Source organism: Mustela lutreola, chromosome 10 (genome assembly GCF_030435805.1).
Source record: "Mustela lutreola isolate mMusLut2 chromosome 10, mMusLut2.pri, whole genome shotgun sequence".
Classification (NCBI taxonomy): Eukaryota; Metazoa; Chordata; class Mammalia; order Carnivora; family Mustelidae; genus Mustela; species Mustela lutreola.
This window is the reverse complement of record NC_081299.1, coordinates 25,509,355-25,531,921: the sequence shown is the minus strand read 5'-3', so window position 1 is coordinate 25,531,921 and position 22,567 is coordinate 25,509,355. Positions and strand designations below refer to the sequence as shown.

At 45.7% G+C, this 22,567-nt stretch overlaps 1 protein-coding gene across 1 annotated transcript in view; it reads left to right on the top strand.

Moving 5' to 3' along the window:
* The window catches only part of CSMD2 (CUB and Sushi multiple domains 2), a 616,179-nt gene that overhangs the window by 102,361 nt on the left and 491,251 nt on the right, over positions 1-22,567 (top strand). The window contains exon 3 of the mRNA XM_059136925.1: positions 3,271-3,383. Coding sequence (XP_058992908.1) covers positions 3,271-3,383 — 113 coding nt within the window. The remainder of the gene's footprint in view (positions 1-3,270; positions 3,384-22,567) is intronic.

Genomic DNA, 22,567 nt, shown 5'->3' with positions numbered 1-22,567 from the left:
TGATTTTTCTACTTTTGGCCTGGTAATGTGGTAAATTACACTGACTGATTTTCAAACATTGAACTAGCCTTTTGTCTTTGGAACAAACCCCACTTGTTTATGGTATATAATAATTTTATTATATTGCTGAATTCTCTTTGTTAATAATTTTTAAGGATTTTTGTGATTATATTCATGTAGGATATGGGTCTTTAGTTCTCTTGATTTGGACTGTCTTTGGTTTTGGTATTAGGGTAATACTGATCCCATAAATGAGTTTGGAAGTATTCTTTCTTTTCTCTATTTTCTGGAAGAGATTATGTAGCATTTGTATTAATTCTCTTTTATATGCTTGGTAGAATTCTCTAGTGAAACCATCTGGGTTGGTATGTATCTTTTTTGGGATTTTTAAAATTACTAGTTCAATTTCCTTAATAATGATAAGGCTTTTCAAATGATCTCCTTCATACTGGGGAGCTTACATTAGGTTGCACTTTTCAAGGAGCAGGTCCATTTCATCTAATTTGTCAAGTGCATGTATATAATCTGTAGTATTTCTTATCATCTTTTTGATATCGGCAGGATCTGTTTTTTGTAAATTTTGCCAAGTCTGGATAGTTGCCAATGTGAGAGGTGAAAAATGAGTCTTGTGGATTTCGTTTCCAACTTCTTTTTATATTAAGTAGCTGGATTATTTCTCTATTTTTGTTTGTGTCCTTTGCCCTTTTCCTTTTCACTTGCTTTACCCTTTTCATAATTTGTAAGTGTTCTATATAGATCATGAATGCTCACTCTTTTCTTGTCATCTATATTATAATCTTCTCCGTTTGTGTTTTTCCTCCTTTTTTTGTTTTTTGGGTTTTTTTTTTTTTTTTTTTGCAGTTTCTTTTGCTTTGCTACATGCTTTTAATTTTCACATAATTAAATCAATCAATACTTTCCTTTAGGGCGCCTGGGTGGCTCAGTGGGTTAAGCCGCTGCCTTCGGCTCAGGTCATGATCTCAGGGTCCTGGGATCGAGTCCCACATCGGGCTCTCTGCTCAGCAGGGAGCCTGCTTCCTCCTCTCTCTCTCTCTGCCTACTCATGATCTCTCTCTGTCAAATAAATAAACAAAATCTTTAAAAAAAAAAATACTTTCCTTTAATGCTTCTGGGATTTCATGCTGTCTCCTCCAGTAATCAATTGCAAGAAATAGAATTCAAATCAAATTAGCTTGAGGAAGAAAATAAAAAAGGAAGGAAGGAAGCAAGCAAACAGAGAAGGATTGTTGGCTCATGTAACAGGGCACTGAGAGTTGAATGTCTCTGCATGGCTGGCTGGAGGATCTCAACAATGTATCATCAGGGTTCTGTCTCTATTCTCTCACTTTCAGCTTTGTCTGTATCATGGAGAATATAATTTTATAGAACAGCTAGGCTCTGGATACTGATAAAAAGGCTGCTGGCAGTCCCAAGCTTGCATCCTAGTGATTTAGAATCCAGAACTAAAAGACTCTCAGAATCTGTATATCATATCCCGTGGAAGGACTCAGAATGACCCTGCTTGTGTTAAGTGCCCTCCTCCTCCTCCATGCCTTGAACTGGTCCATAAAGATGAGGGACATGCCACGGTTGGTCATTTGCCCAGTTCTGTAACAGGTGGGCAGGTGGGGTACTCTGTGCGTGACAGCTCCTTAGAAGAATGATGGTGGAAGGTAGGAGCCAAAGGAGTTCTTTAAACATGTCATTCTTAGAAAGATCTTCCCCACATAAGATGATTAAAAAAAAAAAGTTTTTTCCTAATATGTATGATCTTAGTATTTTACATCTTAATTTCTGAACCATATGACAAAGTGAGGGAGACAAAGACAGAAGATTAGGGGCAGGTAGAGGAAAGATTATGGGGTGATGTAGGCATCCTTGTTGGATGTATCAGAAGAGAACATGAACTTGAAACTTCTTTGGTCACCTGTTTCACAGCTCCATCACTTTCCTTCTCTGTTCCTTGAGTTTATTTTGAGTTAACACGAATCCTGTAAGATTAGAATGGTGGGAAGAGCAAGGACTTCATCGAGCACAGGGCTTTTCATGGTGGGCTTTGACACCTATCTCATTCGATGTGTCTGAACCCGGAGTTCATGACTCCAGGGGACATCTGGACATCCAGATATTATTTGACAATGGAAGGAATAGAGCGGGATCCAGGAACACCACGGATATCCCAGACTACTTGAAAATGAGAGTAACGGTGAACCTTGAACTCCCTCCCAGAGCCTTGATGGGGGTGCAGGAATGGAGGGTGAGACTCAGGGAGGAGATAAGGGACAGAAGCAGACAGGGGACTGGCCCCCTCACCACCTCCTCTGTGCAAAGTCAGGTCACCTGTGGGGGACCCAGCTGTGGACACCTGCTCTCCTAAAATATGTTCCCAAGAGTTAAGTGAAAGCTTCTTTATTTTATCTTTTTAACATTAGAAGAATCTTTTCCAAATGATTCTCTTGTGCTGCAAACGAATTATCTCAGGTTCAACAATTCTTCCATTTCACTTTTGTTTCTTTTCCTTCACGAACTCACAGAAAAAAATTAAGCGTTTTAATTTTAAAAACATGTACTGTACGATCCCATTTGTATGAAATTATTTCATTGATGATGATCCCATCTATTGATCCCTCCGTCACTTTGTATGTCAATTGTCAAGTACGGTTATTTCTAGAGTGCATTGGTTTTTTCTTTCTTTCTTTCTTTTTTTTTTTTTTTAACTTTTTGCTTTCATCTTTTAAAAATAATAAGCACTTATCATTTCTATAAAAGCCATAGACTTATTCCTTCAAAAGAATAAATTCTGTGATGAGAAGCAGCCACCTCCTGCTACTTAACGCTTAGGTCTGTTTTCCTCAGTATCCAAGTGAATGTTGTCTGTTGGCAATTATTAGTTGTTAGTTTGTGGTGAAGTCGACCCAGAGACACAGAAGACCTCATCTAGTAAGGGAAGAGATGGGAGAAGACACCGAAAGAGGAGAAAGGAGAAGAGACCTAGATGAGGCGGCAGGTCTCTGGGTCGGGAGATGGCCTGTGACTTTGGGGGAGTGGCCTCCACCTGTCTGTGACAGGAGACTGCCGCTTGCCACCACCTCTGCTCCCTCACCTCTTTGTCCTTGGACACCTTGCCCATGGCCAGTGTTAGTCTGCTTTCATATCCCTCCCTGGGCTGAAGTCAGCATTGTGCATTCAGCAGGTGCTCAGGAAATGCTTAACGGATGCTCATTTCCCAACGGGGTCATTTTCCCTAAATGGCACCTCTTTGTCTTTCAGGCTCACAGGCTTTCAGCTGCCAGCCACCATCGTCAGCGCTGCTGCCACCCTCTCTCTGCGTCTCATCAGTGACTACGCGGTCAGTGCACAGGGCTTCCACGCCAGCTATGAAGGTAGGTGCCTCTGGGCTGGGCCACCAGGGCCTGGCATGTGAGGTTGGGATGGCCCTGGGTAGGGCTGCACTGTTCTCAGCTGCAGAGAAGGGGTGCTTCAAATTCAAAGCTCCCCCCACCATCCTAACAAAGCTACCTACTAACCTGTAACTTGGTTGCCTAAATTGTCCGTGCCATGTTCCCAGGAAAGTGAAAATTAAAATCAGAGCTTGGCTGCAGTTATTTATCCTGAGGGCCTGGTCTCATCCTACTTCTCTGTCCCCTAAATGTGTTTGGTTGTGGTTTTTTTTTTTTTTTTTTGGTTTGGTTTTGTTTTGTTTTTAATTCTGCTTTCTATTGGGCTTAATGGTGTAAGGTGTCTCTGCTTGGTTTTGGAAATAAGAGAGGTAGAAAGCCTAAGTAAAAAGAAATAAAATAAGGAGCTGAAAAAACACTTCTGCTCAGTCTAGTGACTGCAAAGCCTGTGTTAGGTCATTCAGAGAAGAACTGTCCATTGTTCCTTAGTAGCACGGATTAGGCTTTCTTGGTTTGAGTTATGCAAATAATTTCCACTTCCCTCGGCTTGTTTAAATACGGTGTTGGCATTCAAATTAACACTAATATCTTCAGATTATACACTATTATTATTATTAACTTTATTATATTAGTTCAGAAGGTGCTACTTCTAGATCTCTGTCATTTCCCTGGGAAATTTGCATCTCATTAATAGGTAATTATGCTGCTCTTGGCTAAGACTCACACTGCTATTTTGTGTTGAGATCATTAATAGGCATATTTTAAGACTGTTAATGATAATTAATAACAGTAATGACATAATATCCTAGTAAAGCATGCCAGTTATTTGAAAGCTTTCTTACCTCCAAGAACTTAAAGAATAAGTGATGCTTTTTGGAATGGAGCTATAGCAACATAGAAAGAGATACCACCTTCTTCCCGGCTAGGAGTGTACCACAGAAAGAGAGCAAGTCCTACTCCTTTGGCAAAATCCATCCCTGGTAGTCGGGGTGTGGGGGATAGAGTTTGATGCTTTAACCTGAGTGTTTGAGGACTCCTGAGGAAAGGCTCCATTATTTTTAAACTAAAGGTTTCTGAGAAGGCTCCAGAGAAAATTCTACATGCCTTTAACTGATAATTTCTGACATAATTCTAGCCTTTAACTGAGGGCTCTTGATAAAGACCTAATGATCTCTACAGGTCTCTTGAGGTAGCTCAATTTCTTTAGAAAAAAAAAATGATCACATCCTCCCAATAGCCAATCTGTGATCTTGGTCCATCTGGCTATATCTTCACCCCAAACCTTTGTCCCTGAACCCAAAATAACCCTCTCCAAATTTGAGTTACAAATGGCCTCTTCAGAAATCCCTTACAGCATCTCTAGTCACAAGTTCCTTTTACAGCATGTTGACCTTAGGGAGATGGGGCGTGTTTGGGGCTGGTGGTGGGGATAACTCAGGGAGACCACAGTTGGTGGCTGCAGAGATGTTGGGAGGGACTGGCATGGGGGGCCCTGGCTGGACCCTTATGACGTCCTCATTTCACCGTCCTTATAGAGATTTGTTGGACGCCTGGACTTGCATGAGTGTCCTGTTGGTCCCTGCCCACGTTGCCCCCTCTAGGAAGCAAGGCCGAGCACTTTCTTACCAGGCAGAGCAGATCTGAGGTTATATTCACTGATCCCTTTTAAATCAGAGGTTGTATGTAGCTTGAGGTTCATGGCAAGGCTTATAGTTAGACATTAAAGTCCTATAAACCCCTTGAAATTAGGGGCAAAATTCTGATATTTAAAAAAAAAGTTTTTCTTTTTTTTTTTTTTTGAGAGAGAACAAGTGAACAGTGCTAGCAGGGTGGGTGGGCAGAGGGAGAGGGAGAGAGAGAGAATCTTTTTTTTTTTTTTTAATTTTTAATTTTTTATAAACATATATTTTTTATAAACATATATTTTTATCCCCAGGTCTGTGAATCACCAGGTTTACACACTTCACAGCACTCACCAAATCACATACCCTCCCCAATGTCCATAATCCCACCCCCTTCTCCCCAACCCCCTCCCCCCGGCAACCCTCAGTTTGTTTTGTGAGATTAAGAGTCACGAGAGAGAGAATCTTAAGCAGACTCCATGCCCAGTGGAGAGTCTGACACGGGACTTGATCTCACCACCCTAAGTCCATGACCTGAGCTGAAATCAAGAGTAAGATGCTTAACTGGCTGAGCCCATTCTGAATGTATATGGATATATGTATGTTTTCTTTTCTTTTATTTCTTTCTTTCTTTCTTTTTTTTTTTTTTTTTTTTTAAGAAAAGAGTAGAACAGAGATCAACAAACTATGGCCCCCTGGCTAAATTCAGTCCATGCTTGTTTTTGCAAATAAAGTTTTATTAGAATGCAGCTAAGCCCACTTGTTGCTGCACTGTCTATGATGGCTGGCATGGGCTACGACTTCAGAGTCAAGCTACTGCCACAGAGACTGCATGGCCTGCAAGATCTACGATCTTTACTCTCTGGTCCTTTACAGAAGAAGTTCATTGACCCTTTGTCTAGAGCTGTGCTATCCTGTGTGGTTGCCATTGGCCACATGGAAATATTTATAGTTACATTACTCAAAATTAAATAACATTTAAAATGCAGTTTCTTGGTCACATGAGCTTCCTCTCTAGTGGTCAGGAGCCACATGTGGCCCTGATACTGGACATCACAGGTGGAAAGCTTGTCCATCACAGCAGGGGACGCTACTGGACGAGCTGAGCCAGAGCTTCCGTCAACTTCACAAAGGGTCAGCAGTTCAAAAGAGGTCATGGAATAGTGCAGCCAAGTATAGGCTGATGACTCCCTCTTTCCACCTGCTTGGCAGAGGAGGCAGCCCAGATGTGAGGTTGCACAGCATTCTGCCGCAGGACCAGTGGGCCAGAGGAAGGGCCTGCCGTACCCCGGCCATGTAATGGTGTTTTTGGTGGTAAGAGGACAAAGCCTTGAAGGCAAGGTCCAGGCAAACCCCGGGGCCCATGTGAACAGGTTGCTGTGGTTCAGTGAGTCCCCATGCAGTCACCTGGGCAGATTTCTGCCAACTCTTGTCTCTGCAGCTGCTGTCTTTGTGCAGCCTGGCAGAGAGGCTAAGAGATGGGTATGCTAACAAGGGAGCCAAGCACAGAGAGGCCAAGGCTGGGGCACTCACCAGACCCCACTGACCTAGCCTGGGCCTGGCCTGTGGGACGTTGTGTGCATCTAGAAAAGTATGAATTGTACTGACTTCTGGAACATCCCAAGTGGAGGGGCGGAGAGTGGGTAGTGGGGAAGGTGGGAGCAACCAGTACAGGCAGCACTGCTGGGAATAAAGCACAGGCTCGCTGCATGCACCTGATGGCCAGGGCCTGTCTGTCACCGGGCTTATGAACAAGACCCCAGATAATCCTGTATTGGCGGACTTACTGATAAACACTAGCTTCTTACGCCTGTAACTGACTATCTGACCTTGGGAAGAATTTTTGGAACTACCTGGGCCTCCCTGGAGGGGAGGGAGGGGATCCTGTAGGCAGAACGACTCTGAATATTTGGCTTTCTGGGAAAGAGGTCAGCTCCATTGCAGAGTACATCTTAGACAACTGTACTGGACAAGTCATAGTCAGACAGGGTCCAGAAGAGGAACCCCCCGCCCCGTGCCGCCAGCCTGGGCTGCCCCCAGCTGCCACAGCCCCCTTGCATTCTCTAGTTCACCTGGGTCCTGCTCTTAGTAGCTCGCCTTGGCCGACGTCCCTGAGAGTCCGCTATCAAAGCAGGTTTGTCTCCTCCATTGCATCAGGAGAGTGGAAAGTACAGATAAGGGGCTGAGCTGCTGCGGGGACTTTGGAGAAAGGTGAAGTCAGGTGAAGAGTGTCAGCCCACGGCAGCTGGTGCTTCAAGCAAAAGATCAAAAAAGGCCAGTCGTCTAACCCTGACATGGCAGGAGATGCTTGATTTGTAATCTGCGGGGACAAGAGCGTGGGCTGTGGCCTCTGATCAGAGGGAAGGGGATCAACTTGTATTAAGCGCTGACTGTATGCCAGGCACTTTACATACATTATCTCACTTAATCCCCACGGCGGCCCCGTGGACAGACATTGCTATCTCCATCTTACAGATGTACGAGCTGCGTGCGCCTTGAGAGTTTTGTGTTCAAGCTTAAGGCTACTTGATGACCAGGAGTTTTTCTGTGGCTTCTCTGACACCAAAGCTTGCACTCCCTGCAGAATTCCTGGAGGAGGGCAGAGATTGGTACCTCCATTTCATGGGCAGGTCAGCTGGAGCTAAGTCAGAGGTATGGGAGGACCCAGGAAGTCCACCTCGGCTTCTGCTCCCCTTCCAGCAGGTGTGGGTCATGCTGGGGAGACAACAAGAGATGTGTCCAGAACTTTCTCGCTAGGGTTGCCAGATAAACTACTGGGTGCCCAGTTAATTTGAATTTTAAATTATTCAAATTAAAATTTTGAATAAAGTATAAGTCTATCCCAAATATTCCATGGGATAGACTTATACTAAAAACTTGTCCATGGTCCATCTGAAATCCTACTTTAACCGAGTGTCCTGTAGATTCATTTGCTGGCTCTGGTAACCCTATTCCCAGCACTGAGTCCCCAGGAGTCCTCACCCCATTCACTCCCCCACCCCCTCCCACTTCCAGATCTTGCCCCTGCCCTGGTCTGCCCAGCTAGGGCTGCCCATCACTACACAGGGTCCAGCCTCACCTCTGCTATTCTGGGGAGTATACGTTTAGCCAGTGGTCCACATGAGCACATGGCCACCTGCACGGGAATGGAGATCCACATGCCTTTGGAGTTATGCTCTATGTTCAGTTCTGTACTCTGGTAATGAGGACGGCGTTTTTCTCTGTTAATAAGAGTAGCTCTGCTTTGTTTGTCCTTCTGAATGAATATCAGTGAGGGAGCCATTGTGGTTTGCATGTATCACAATTATTTAACCGGTAGTCTTCTGTGAACACTTAGGTGAAGAACATTCTTGTACATACAACTTAAATCCTCATCTAATTATCTTCTTAGAATAATTTCTTGGAAGTGCTATTGCGGGGTCAGAGAGTGGGTAGATTTTACATTTTAATGCGCAATTCCACGGTGTTCCTGGAAAGGTTATGCTGATACCCACCTCCACCAATAGCACATGAGGGCCGAGCCCTCTGCCCCTACTTTATCTACATTGCATGCTGGTGAGTTTTAAATCCGTTTCATTGATTAAAATGGATAAAAAATGACATCTCATTGGTTGTTATAATTTCCATCTCTGATGACAGGGGAGGTTGAGCACCTGTCTTCACTTACTGGCCTTTTGTAGATCATTTTGTAAATTGCCTGTTACGCCTCTGCCCATTTTCCTTTTGAGGTGTTAGTATTTTTTTTAATCTCTTTACTCATAAATGGCTTTTGTATGTTAAAGATATTCAAGTTATGGGTTTCATTTTGATATGTGGGAGTTTTAATCTTTATGCCACTGATTTTATATTTAAAAAATTTACTTTTATGATCTACCTTTGGTGTCATGTTTGGAAAGGCCTTTATCATGTCACCATCAGATAAATATTCATTTAAATGTTCATATTTTTCTTTTGAAATTTTATTTTTACATTTCACTTTTAAATCCCATTGGAATTCGGTTGTGTTTTTTCTTGGTTTCAGGGACTATTTCTGTTTCTGGCTCTCGAGTGCTCTGGTCTGCCCTATCCATCTTTGAGTGTGTGCGATTCCCTTACTTCTCAGTTTGTCCGCAGTGTGACTCTCCCTGATGTGTCTTTGGGTCTTATTTCTCCAAGCCTAGCCGCCAGGCTTCTTGCCTTCTCCACGCACAATCTGAAAGGCTATGAGATTGTCTCTGTGTATTCCAGACCCATCGGCATGTAAACAGGAGTTATTATAAGCAGATCAGAAATGTCAATTAGATGAGAGTCTCTGCAGGTTTTAAATGCCCAATCCTGGCTTCACCTTTGCACTTTTGGACCATTAATCCAGAGTTGTCCATCAGACACTTTCATGATGGAGGACCCATCCCTGAGTGCTAGGTTTCAGTCAATCAGATCTATTTTCATCATCCAGATCTGAAAATAGGTATTTCTGCTTAGCTGACTCTGACTGTTATCTTGGGATCTCACTATCAAAATACTGGAGGCTTCCTTAAAAATCAGGCCTGTTCTATTTCACATAGTATCTGCACAGAATCTAGAAGGATGAAGAATGCTTATTCTTGCAAATTCCCTGGTAACTGGTTTTTTTTTTTATTTGTTTTGTTTTTTAATATTTTATTTATTTATTTGATAGACAGAGATCGCAAGTAGATAGAGAGGCAGGTAGAGAGAGAGAGAGGAGGAAGCAGGCTCCCTGCCGAACAGAGAGCCCAATGCAGGACTCCATTCCAGGACCCTGAGACTATGACCTGAGCCGAAGGCAGAGGCTTAACCCTCTGAGCCACCCAGGTGCCCTTCCCTGGTAACTGTTAAGGGGAGAGGTGGCATCATATAATGGTTAAGACTCTAGGTCCTGAGTTCATACAAATCTAGAATCAAAGCCCATTTCCGCCATTCACTTGCTGTGCGACTTTAGGCAAGGAATTCTGCCTCTCTGACCTCCCCATGTGAAATCAGGTAAGAATATGCTTCCACAGTTGGGAAGACTAAAGAAGAGAACACACAAGTCACACAATGTGCCCAGGACAGGGCTCTGGCCAGCATCCCCGCTCCATAAATGTTAGCAGATTCAGGAAGTCCTGCTCACACTAGCCTTACTTGCCTGGGATTATTTCCAGAGATGGGAGAAAAGCTCATGACATTGCCAGAGGTCACAGTCCCAGCTCCACCTCAGTCCCCTGGTTCCTGAGTTTGCCCCAGATGCTCAGCCCGGTATTCATGGGGTATCCGGTCTACAAACAGACCGTGGTCTCTGTGGGGAAGGAGCAGAGTGTTGTCCATGACCATGAGCCCCAGCACTGCCTGAGGACACATCCACTGGACAGGGATGAGGCTCCAGGCCCTGCCGCCTCGTGGACCAGAACTGCCCATCATGACCAGGAGTTAGCCTTTTGGTGGCTTCTGCTCTTTGCATCAGAGGTATTGGCTTTAGAGCTCAAAGTGCTAGCAGCACGTCCAGCAGGCCCTAGAAGTTGGAGGCTGGAGTCACAGATTTGAAAGCCATGACTGTCTCTGCGTTCCAGTTCACTCACACCTGTGTGTGCACACACACACATACATGCATGTACTCTCACACATGCGTGCACACACACATGCATGTACACGTGCACATACATGCTCACATCCCTTTTCCGTATTTCCCTTCACCTAATTCAGATGCCCCGAAGCCCACCCGCAAACCACTAGTCCCCTGAGGGGCTGACGTCGCACATGAAGTTGAGGGTAGAGACTCTTTCCTTCACTGAGCTAATATTTCTCGAGTGCCTACTGTGTGCAGTTACTGATTTTTCAGACAAGCCCCACCTTCACAGCCACAGCTCACCCCCTTTGCCCCATCCACCAGGCAGGAGAGGAAGAAGACTTGCCCACTATAGTGGAAAATGCCAGGGTGACCTTCTGCTACGGGTGGAAGGTCAGCAGCATCATTACTGGGGGTCAGGCAGACACACAAGTAGGGGGACAAAAGGACAAAGATGGCGCTCCCTGTGGGCGTTGGATCAGGAGAGGTGGGTTTGAAGCAAGCTCTGGGACAGAGTGTGCTTTCATGGCTTTTGGAGGTGAGAGCAGGGTGGGAGGTGACCATGACGCTCTGCACACAGGGAAACTGGGGTCCAGAAATGGACCCCCTCCTGATTTTATTCTTTCCTGTTATTAGGCCCGCTGATTCCCATCTCAGTCTCTACCTCTCAGACAATTTCCTCATTCTGAAAGGGCTCCCCGATTCTGGGACATTATGCAGACATTTTAAAATTGGGCTAATGGAAGCTCTCTGACTATATATATATATATATATGCACTGAATATGTAATTTGCACCATTCAGGCCACTCTGGTCCAGAGTGGCAGGGCTGGCAAGGCCTCCTCTAGGGTGGGAGGCGATGAGTGTCCATTTCCTCTGCCCAGAAGGGATGGTGTGCGCTTCCTGAGTGAACCTGCCCCATTTCCGATGGCTCTGCCTTGGGAGTTGGAGAACATTCCTTTTAATCGGTACTGTGGAGTAGCAAATTAATACATAGAGATGTGACATTTGAGACAAATTGGGCAGCACTTCTCAATAAGTGGGGAATCAGGATGGATTTCATAGCACGTCCTCAATAATCCCACAAACAGTTCATCACGCACAGTGATATTTCCCCCCTTTGGAGAAGAGTATTAACATAATTGGACGATGATATCATACCACAGTCTAGCGCCCTGGCTCACCTCATGTCGGCGTGCTAGAAGACAGGGAGGGGAAGGGGAAGGCCCTTCTCAGGTGGCCACATTACCTGCCCGTAAGGTGTACATCCACTTTACCTCCCTGCCCTCATTCATTCCTCATTCGTTCAACAAATATTTACTGCACCCTTGCTCTATGCCAGATCTCAAGGTAGGCTTCAAGGAATAGGAGTGAATAAGAAGCAGCCCCCGCCTTCAAGGAGCTCTGAGACCTAAGACTTATGGAAGGAGTAAGAACAGAGGAACAGACTCACAGAGAGGTGGGTTCAAACTCTGGCTAGCTTAAGTTTCCCAAGCTCCCTGAGCTGATTTTTTGCAAAAGAGCAAGTGTAATGCCCACATCAAGGGATTGTAATGGGGACTGAAAGAGTTAATGTGTGCAAAATGCCTAGCACAGAGTCTCTATTCAATAAATACCAGCTCTCTATCACATGGAAAGAATTGTTCTCCTGCCTGGTTGGGTCTCTGGAGACCGATTTGAGCATTGCCTTGTCCCCACTGTGTGACCTCAGGCAAGGCACCAAACCTCTCAGCTCCCTCCTGTAGAAATGTGATCACCCACTCTTCCTTTCAAGAGTAGTGTGAGCATTAGTGAAAAGGTCTGGAAAGTACCTAACATGACATCTGGTGCACAGTTGATATTCAGCAAAAGGAAGCTATTATAATATGGCCTGGTGTGTTTCGTGGGAGTGAAAAAATTTTTTTCCCAACAAAGCCTTTGGTCAAGACTTGTGGGTCTCTAAGAACAAGGAATGCCACCTATTCTTTTGTTTGTTTGTTTGTTTGTTTGTTTGTTTCTCCTATCACCACGATACCTAGTCCCAGGCTTGGCACACAGCAGGGATGCCACAGTAGTAGCTAGCCCTTGCCTCTGCTAACCTGGATCCCTGCTAATCCATATAGGGCTTTTGTGCAAATTAGCACAAGTGGTCACCTTGAGGGGACACAGCCCTGTGAGCATATGGCTTAGTGGGTGGAGGGTAGGCTGGGTTTTAGTTCTCATCACCCTCTTGTCTGGGCGCCTTTTTGCAGTACTCAACCTGAACAACTGCACATGGGAGCCTGGCTCCAGAGCCTTCCTTTTAGGAGTCCACAGTCAAAGAGTGACTTTTTGTCCAACCAAAGATTTAGAGAATCATTAGATGCTTGGATACAAGGATCTCAGGGAGCTTTCACTTAAACCCTCTGTTTCCAGGATGGAGAACAAACACCTTACCAGGCCATGAAAGCCCGGGACATTAGCCCCCTCCACCCTCTTCTTCTGACTGCACTGGACTTTGTCCAGTCTCTGTCTCGCCCTCATTTCTCAGACTCCTCTACCCACTTCCACCACCCACTGCTCTGCTTTTCCTCTTGCTTTCCTTCCAGTCTCTGCTTAACCCAAATCCACAGGCTGCCCATGGTGCCAGTGCCGCCTCTCAGCTCCGGGTCTCTCTCCTCCCATCCCCTTCATGCTCATACGTTCCCCATTCCTACTTTGCCTTCCCCACACCCATGTGTACTTTGGGATGGCTGGGACATGTGGGAGAGCTCCGAGATCAGGAGCTCAGGTCTGGAGGGGGACTGGGTTCCGAGCTTAGCCGGCAAGCAGCTGGTATGGGCATTTGACCTCCCCTGTTAGAGGAGGAGGGTGATAAGCCCTCTTCTGTGCGCTTCTCACTGGGAACAAATGAGACCACCCATGTTGGGGATTCCTAACATGCTCAAGAAACAGACATGGGGACTGTCGTGATCACTGTTGACAGCTGTGCCTAGCCCAGGATCTGACACATGGTGGACCCTCAGTAAACAATGATTTAATGAGGGGAAGTTGATAAGTGGTCACTGTGCCCAGTGAAAAAGACTCTGGAAAGGAGAGAGATTGGCTCGAGGTTCCTGGGACTGTATTCCATTGAATGTGATATGCCGTCTGTTAAGATATAGCTCGATCAGATGTACCACAGAGGAAGAAAAACATGTTGCCAATTAAAGTATGACATGCTATTGATTATAAGACACATTACAGTTTCAAAGATACTAAGATCTGGAAAAATGTGTGCCCTCGAACTGATGAAATATGGTAATTCCTCAATTACTTTTGGCCACTCCCCAGCCTCGTTTGTAGCCGGCTCGTCCTTTTAACCTCTTCTCCGACCCTGGACTCTCAGATGGTCTGAGCTCTTCCTTTTCAGCATTCAGGTGGTGGCTCTTTCGGTCATGTGATCACCTCTTAATTTATTCCTTGGCTCTGAGTCTCATTACTTCTCAATTTTCTGCATTGAACTCTATTTAACACCTATTAGCACAGGTCTTCAGTTGATAAACGCCCTTTTCACGGGAGGCAGCACAATGCCCCCGTCTTGACCCTCCCTTCCCTATCTGTGCCCAATGCAGGCGAGCCCATTAAACCCAAACATGGCTCACTTGGGGCCTCTACCAGCCCACAGCCAGCCCTTCCCATAGTGACCCCAAAGGCATGGAGAACAGCACTGGGTGGGGGCATGAATGTGATTTTTCCCATTGAGATGGGAGGTGGAAGGCCAGCCTTTAAGCACTGTCCTGGCAGAGACTAGAGCTAGACATGCACATCCATCTCCCTCCGGCAGGCCTGGGTCAGGTGAGAGCATCAGAGCTTCCTCTGCTGACCCCCGCTCTGGACGCTTGTCTTTCTCTGCCTCTTTGCGGGGGGGACTTTTCTCCCAACCCCTGAGCTGAGCATCACTGGGGAGATAACCCCTGCAAATGGAAATATCAGATTGAATATTCCAATTTCATTTCTTCCCATTATTGGACCATTTGGGGGTGATCAGCCACTGTTTTGGATTATGATTTCCAGCTCTTCCTTTTAATAATGTGGATAATTGAGAGTTTGAATCCACTGATGGTTCATTTTAACAGCAGGAGAAAAGAACACCACGTTAGGTGGGAGACTCGGATCTGGAAGTTTGGGGGTGGGTGGACTACAACTTTCCCCTCCTCCTTTCCATCCCGATGCACAATGGTTCCTTCACAGTCCCATGTCCTCACATGAGCCACGGCAGCTATGCCCAGGGGCTCTGAGAGCAAGAAAACCCAGGATCTAACGATGCTTGAGAACCTTTGATGTGCCCAGCAATGCGGTGGGAGCTTTGCAGACACTAGACATCACCACCTCAATGGGAAGGTCTTCCTTAGAATCCCCATTTCATGGAGAAGGATGTCCAGGCCCAGAGAGGTTAGATGGCTTGTCTGAGGTTATACCGCACCTCAGGGTCCTGCGCCCTTCTCCACTCTGTGCTGCCTCCCAAAGTAAGTCCCGATTGGTTCTCCAAACCCATCTCTTCACCTCTCCTGACCCCACAGAATGGAGTTATGGTAGAGAATCAGGATCAGCACAGGACGCTGGGATGTTTCCCAGAGCCTGCAGTGCCCAGGGTTGACCCTCCTGAGGACAATGTTGCTGCCAGAGACCCTGTTTTGTGCATGACAGCTTTGCTTCCCTGCTTTTCAATCTTTACTTCCAGCTCTTCAATTCCTGCTCTTTCCTTGAGACTTTTATCCAGCTATATTCCTGGGGCTTTTTTCCATAATGCATTCCAGGAATTCAGAAATTATTTAGGAATAATGCAGATTGCATTTGATAATGAATGACATGACCAGGACGGGTCTTGTGAAGTAGAAGGGGGCAGAGAAATGGCAAGCCAAGCACATCTCAGCCTCAGGGCATCCATACATTCTGTTCCCTTGGCCTGCACTGCTTTACCCTGGAGGCCCCAGCTTCTTCCCTTGTTTCTGCTTCAGGTCTCTGCTGAAATGCCCCTCATCAGAGAGGCTTTCCTTGACCATATTGTATAACACAGCACTCTCACTCCCATTTCTTCCTCTTACTCCTTCACATACGATAACGATTATTTGTTTATTTGCTTTTTGTCTGTCTCCCCTAGTAGAATGTGAGTTTTGGGGGACCAGGGACTTTGTCTTTTTTTTTTTTTTTTTTTTTTTTTTTGCACTATAATTGTTGTTTTTTGCTGAGTCCTCAGCTCCAAGAACAACAGGTCCTGATGCATTAGGCACTCAGTAAATATTTGGTGGAAGGAAGAAAGGAAGGAATCAAAGGTCAGAAGAAAGAAAGAGCGTATGTATTTGAGCACCTGCAAGAAATCTTGCAGGGCAGAAGTGTAGACTGTAAGAAGCAGGAGTAGTAGGAACTGAGTTCAATGAGGGTCAAAGGCCAGCTCGTGAAGGGCCTGGGAGGCTATGGGAAGGAATCTAGGCTTTATTTGCAGAAAGAGGCCATCATCAAAGAGTGCTGGGCAGGGAAGTGACACAGTGGGGATGGTGAGGAGGGCAGGGGGCAGATTGGAGGCAAGGGGGCCATTGCAGATGGGGGCCACTGCCTAGAACAGAATGTGCCTAGACCTTCATTAGTGCTGGGGAGGGTGCCAGGACAAGAGGACACGTGTTCTAGGGCTCATGCAACACTTCCCACATTCCCTGGGGATGGGTATCTGAGGTGCCAGAACAGAGGAAATGCCCTACATGTGAAACAACTTGGCTTTCTCAATGGCTTAAACAAAAATACTGATGATACTTCTGTCTGCATTCATTCATGATGGGACTATAACGGATCAAACAAGCTCACCTTAAGAGTCCAGATGGCTATATGAATGTCCAAGCACTAGAGTCTCCAGTTTTAAGTGCTGAAGCACTAGAGTTCACACTTGGAAATTTTGCAGGGATTCCGAGCAGGGTGGAAGAGCAAAAACACAGGACAATGATGATTGTAAGGACAACCCCCTTTGCTTCCGATCTGGCCAGGGGCCAGATCCTCGTCAAAGTACCTTATGTCTTAACGTTTCATCCTCATGACTCTCCAATGAGGTAGGCACAATTATTATCCCCATTTTACTGATGAAGTACAGAGAAGTTAAATAACGTGCTTGAGGTCACAAAGCTAATAAGAGGGGGAAGGCGGGTCCAGACCCAGGCAGTTTGACGTCAGCTGGCAAAAAAAAGAATAAAATAATTCCCCACAGATGGGATCATTGAATCAAAATAAAATATGTTGCTATAGGACAGAGCAGTGCCAAGCTTTGTATTTTAAAGGACCTAGTGAAAGGAAACAATGTACTCATCTGACTATATTTAAATGTAAAAGTTTGTGTAACAAAAACCATCTCCAACGGGAAGGAAACAGTTGACTGTTGAATCATATTATGCCAAGAAAGGATTATTCTTTCTATTACATAATGAGCCCATTCAAGGCAGTAAGAAATCTGGAGTTCATACCCGAGGAAATAGAGTCAGCACGTGAATATAGAGGAAAGCTATTTCGTCTTTCTAGTAATCAAAGTAAGTCAATTAAAACAATCAAATGGCACTTTAACCCTAGTAAATTAACTCTAAGAGCCTTAGCAGGAAAGAGAGTGCCAGCACAGATGCAGAGAAACGGGCACACTCGTGGCACGCTGCTGGTGGCAATGTAAATTAATCCTTTCGGAATCCAATTTGACAACATGTATCAAGAGTCATAAAATGCTCATGTCATTTGACCCAGTAACTCCTCTCCTGGGAACATATCCTACAGAAATAATTCACCAGCAGAAGAAAGTTATATGTGTGAAAGTGTTGATTTCAGCATTATTTATAATGATGAAAAATTGGAAACTGTAAAAATGTCCAACAATGGGGGAATGATGGAGGAAATTATGGTATATCTACCTAATGGATTTATGCAACCATTTAAAATTATAATAACATTATTTAGTAATATAGAAAGATGTTTATGATATTATTTTCAGTGGAAAAAGCAGAATACAAAGTTATTTCCCCATATTTATTACAAGCGTGTAAAGTAGGTCTTCTATGGACAGGGACTAGATGAAAATCTAAAAAGGAAGCAATGGCTATGGAGGACCGTGAGACTGTGGGATATTTTTTTTTAACTCCTTAATGTCTGTTCTAGTGTTGATTGTGTGATAAAAAGCAAATAGGAGAAAATCCAAAATCAAAGAGTGAGCTAAAATCAACAGCAGGAAGGAAGGGAAAAATAAAACAAGACGTAACCAGAGAGGGAGACAAACCCTAACAGTCTCTTAACCATAGGAAACAAACTGAGGATTGTTGGTGGGAGGGAGATGGGGGGGTGAGGGTAACCTGGTGATGGTCATTAAGGAAGGCACATGATATGATGAGCACTGAGTGTTATATACAACTGATGAATCACTGACCTCTACCTCTGAAACCAATAATACACTCTATGTTTATTAATTGAATATAAATAAAATAGAATAAAATCAATAACAGTGAGGTCCTGGCATGTGAAAACTATACAGAGGTTTCAGTTGGCTATAAATAGAAGATGAGCCAAACCTCATATGGCTCTATTAATCGAAGTATAGACTCTAATCTTGGGAGGTGGATGTGTCCAGAGGAAGGAAACACACACAATAAAGCAACGATTAGTAACAAGGTGTTTTTGAGGGTAATGGACTGTATCTCCAGCATAAGACTCAGCACTGAATAAATGTTTGTGAAGAGTGAATGAGAGAAGTAATGATCTCTGAAGAGCAATTAAAGAGAGGACTTGGGGGTGACTTGAGGATTTGTCACATTGAGGACAAATAAATGTTTATTCTGGATGGTCCCAGAAAGCAGGACAATGCCCATTGCATAGATGTTAGAGATAGGTGAATTTCAGCCAAGCATCAAGAAGAAATTTTTCATAGCTTTAATTATCAAGGTAGTGAGCTCCGATCTCTGAGATGCTCAAGCAAAGGTTTGATCAATCAGCTCAACCAGAGATGCCATTAGCATACTTCTCAAATTGGTGTATGTCTTGGATCTCAGCAATTTAACATTCCATCGATTGTAAGATGCACCATTGTTTCATGCACTGCTAAGAGAGAAAAAACACTGCCAATTAAGCTATGACACGCTCTTGATTGTAAAACTCCTCCTAATTCCTGAGCTATTTAAATGTTAAATGTGGAAAAAAATAATCAGTGAAATACGCTATGGTCCCAGGGAGGATACTTGGTATATTTTGAGTGCCCTCATCTATAGGCTAAACATGTCATAACTTCTGGTTTTATCAGGGGTAGCAGTATTAAAGCTTGTATCTTATATTATTATTTTTATCTCTATATATCTATATATACACATACATGCAGAGGGAGAAGGACAGAAGGCAAGTCAAATGCAGATGGGCATTTTTTCAAAGGCAGGGCAGGATACTTAAGAGCCATGTCCTTCTGGTGGCCAGCCACAATAACTTGTCCCCTAGGGTCCTGGGTACATGTACACACATTCTTTTCCTGCTGAGGATTTCTCTGATGTGAGAAAATAGGCTGAGCTGGATAGGGAGTTTCCCTAGATGCCTTCTATAATTCATGGTGAATCTATGAGTTGCTAATTCAATGGCTCTGTGATTCTGGAACTCACTACTTTAATCAGCCATCCCCATCCATTCATGCAATTGACTTTGATCCAAAGCATTTTGTAATCCCTAGTCCTAGCCCATCCCTGCCAATCAAGCCCCATTAACACTGAGATGGCAGGAATACAGGCATGCAGCCGGTGCCCCCCTCCACCCCCATGGCAGCCCGCTATCTGACCCATGTTCCGGCAGCATCCTTTGGAAACGGGCCTTTGTGACCCAGGAAGCTGCAGAGAGATGGAGGAGGCATATCACCTGGGACATTTTCCTTCCTCGGGCACAGGGAAACCTAGACCCAGTGCCCACATGGCACCCTCTCTTGCCTCCCTAGTCTCCCACCCCCTTTTAGAGGTGGGGGGAAAGTAAGAAGCAACCAGAAGAGTGGGATGAGCTTGTCTTTTGGAACCAAATTGTTCTTGGGTTAATCTTCTGTGCACTGTGTATTATCTAGCAAACATGCTGTGATATTTCTTAGCCTCAGTTTTCTCAGCTGTAAAATGGGGTTGATGCCTGAGCACACCAGAGTAACAGAAGGCTCATCAGTAGCCATGCCCAGAGGGGCTGAGTTTGCCTCCTCCTGCAGATCCTTTCTTGCCTTGTGGCCACGTGGGACTTTTCTAAAGCCTCCATGTCCATCTTGAATGGAGGCTGAGATGGGACAAGATTCTGTCCTCAGTTGGGAAAATATGTCTAGAAGGCTGTGGTTTCAGCAGCTCTGTCATTCACAAGCCAGGAAGAATATTCTCTTTCTGGGGCTGTGCACTCAGCTGTGTTGGAGAACAGCATGGCCCTACTTGGAGACAGCACATGGGCTGGTTGGCTTCTGGTGAGTCTTTTTGGGACACAGAACATATTCCTTGGTTTCTCCTGTTCAGTCAAGCACGGATAGGAAAAAATGTCCCAAACACTGTGAAGGTTATAAAAACCTAACTTTTTTGTTCATCCATCCATCCATATGTCCATCAATCCATTGATCCGTCCATTCATCCATAAACATGACTTGAATACCTACTCTGAGCAGGACCTAGGAAAACATTGGTGGCAAGATCCCATCCTTAACCTTGGACAATCATGATCTAGTTGGAAAGAAGGATAAGAAACCCCAATCTGTGATGCAACTGCTTGAAAGTGTGGGCACAGTGGTCGCTTTCTTTGGCTCAAGGAGAAGAGCTTCTTGGATGGAATTTAGGGTCTCATATCACCACCTCCTGGAGAACCCCAGGCTCTGAGTCAGCAGCATCACAGAGCCCCTGAAGTGGGAGTTGCCTGGCACATTTGAAGGCAGAGTTGAGCCAGTATAGCCAGAGAGGAGTGAGCTGTAGGAGACTAGTGGGAGGTGATAAAGTCAGAGAGGGAGGAAGGGACCAAGTCAACACCTCCTTACAGTACGGGAAGGAGTTGGCTTTTCCTGTGAGTGTGATGGGACCTGTGGGTAGATCAGAGGGCCTGACCTAACCGACCTTCCAGGAGTGACCCTGTATGGTGTGTGTGCATTGTACACTCGAGAAGGTCTGGCAAGGGAGGAGCTGGGAGCTTGGTGGGAGCCTGCTACTGCAATATGGGTGCAAGACCGGGGCTGCAGGGTGGGTGTGGCACTGGGACAAGGGCAGCAGTAGCAGAGGGACCAAGAAGCGGGCCTGTTTCTGATGGATTTTGCTGGTGGAGCAAACAGAACCTGCTGCCAGATTGGGTGCAGGTGGTTAGGGAGAAGTCGTGGATGGCTCCAAGGGTTTTGGCTGGAGCACTGACAGCACAGACTGTCTTTAACTGAGACACAGCAGCCCCAGGTGGGGGCACTGACTGGGCGGTGTGGAGATCAGGGGGGTCTGTTGGCCCTCAGGAGGACCCGGTGGGGAGGCAGCTGGGGGCAGAGAGCGTGTCTGCAGTACGTTGGAGGCTTCTCTCTTAGAATGGAGACAATATTTGACACCCGGAGGTCAGATGGGTTGACTTTGAGAGGGAGCAGACATTGAAAAGGGAGCTGATTTTTACTCCCAGAGCTGTGCTTGTCTGAGGTATTGAGAGAGGGCTCATTACCCTGTTCTCCCAGTTACGTCTGTTTCCCGGTTCCCGCTGTGGCCGTGGCGTTGCTTTCTTCCAGAGGTCTAGCCAGCAAGGTCAGCACCAGTGTTGGCACTGGAGAGGCAGGCGCTGTCCCTGGGGCTTCTGGCTCCCTTTCCTATCTTTCTGAAGCAGGGGCCCAGCACCCGCAGGAACTTGGACAGGGCTGTTCCAATGGAGGGAGGCAGGGTGTCAGGAGGGTGGCTAAGCTCCGGGGTCCCACCCTGAGCTCCAGAGAGAAACCAGAGAAGCTTCTGTGGCTGAGCAGTCACCCTCTGAGCAGCAGTGAGGTCTGTCATGTGCACCTGTGGGTGCTGGGGAGCCCTTACGGCAGCATGGGGAGAGGAAGCTCGTCTCTGCCTGGCGGGCATCTACTGCCTAGGGAGCTATGGATTGAAAAATCCATAACCGGCATGACAGTGAGTGATAATACTTGAAAGGAAATCTGCGACGTCTGCTTTCAAAGCAGTGCTTTCTGGAATGCAGGTCTGCGCGTCATCCTCGTAGCTGTCCTTTGGAGATGGCTGTAAGCACTTAGTTAGCCAGCTTGCTAGGGTTCACACACGGGCAATTAGCAAGACTGTGGCTTGGGCTTGGTGTTGGGCTTCTTTCTATAGGCTAATCATTGGTTCCCAAAAGTGAAACCTTGGGGTGGGGCCCCCGCAAAGCAAGGGCTGGTCCTGTGATGGGGACACACAGACAAGCCCATGACGAGGCAAGCGTGTCACCTTTGTTCTCTGGCCCTGACAGTTGTAAGGAAAGAGCTGTTTGGGATTCAGCAACAATTTCACTGCCTTCATTTATGGGACTGTGTGCTTCTGATGGCGAATCATTCGTTCATGCAGCAAATATGACTGAGCACTTACTGTGTGCCAAGCACAATTTGAAATCCTGGCCTTGCAGCAGGGAACAAAACTGATGTCCTCTGAAGCTTGCATTCTAACATACAGAACAGATAATAGACCAAACTAAATGAGTAGAATATATATGTATGTATGTAGTTGCTGATGAGTGCAAAGCAAACTGACAGGCAGAGGAGCAAGATAGGACAGGTCTGGGGTGGGGAGGTTGCAATTTTCGATTGGGTAGTCTGGGAGGCCTCCTTGAGGAGATGCCATTTGTGTGAAGACCTGAAGGAGGTGAAGGGGTGAGCCAGGAGTCTCTTTGGAAGAAGAGTGTTCCAGACAGCAGGACTAGTAAGTGCAAAGGCCCTGAGGTGGGTCTGACATGTTCATGGAAAGACAAGGAGTTAGGGGTGGCTGGAGGGGGTGTGTGGGGGTTCGATGAAGAGGAGGCAGAATCAAAGGTCACAGTACCAGGTGACATAGGCCCTGATAAGAGTGTTTTCCA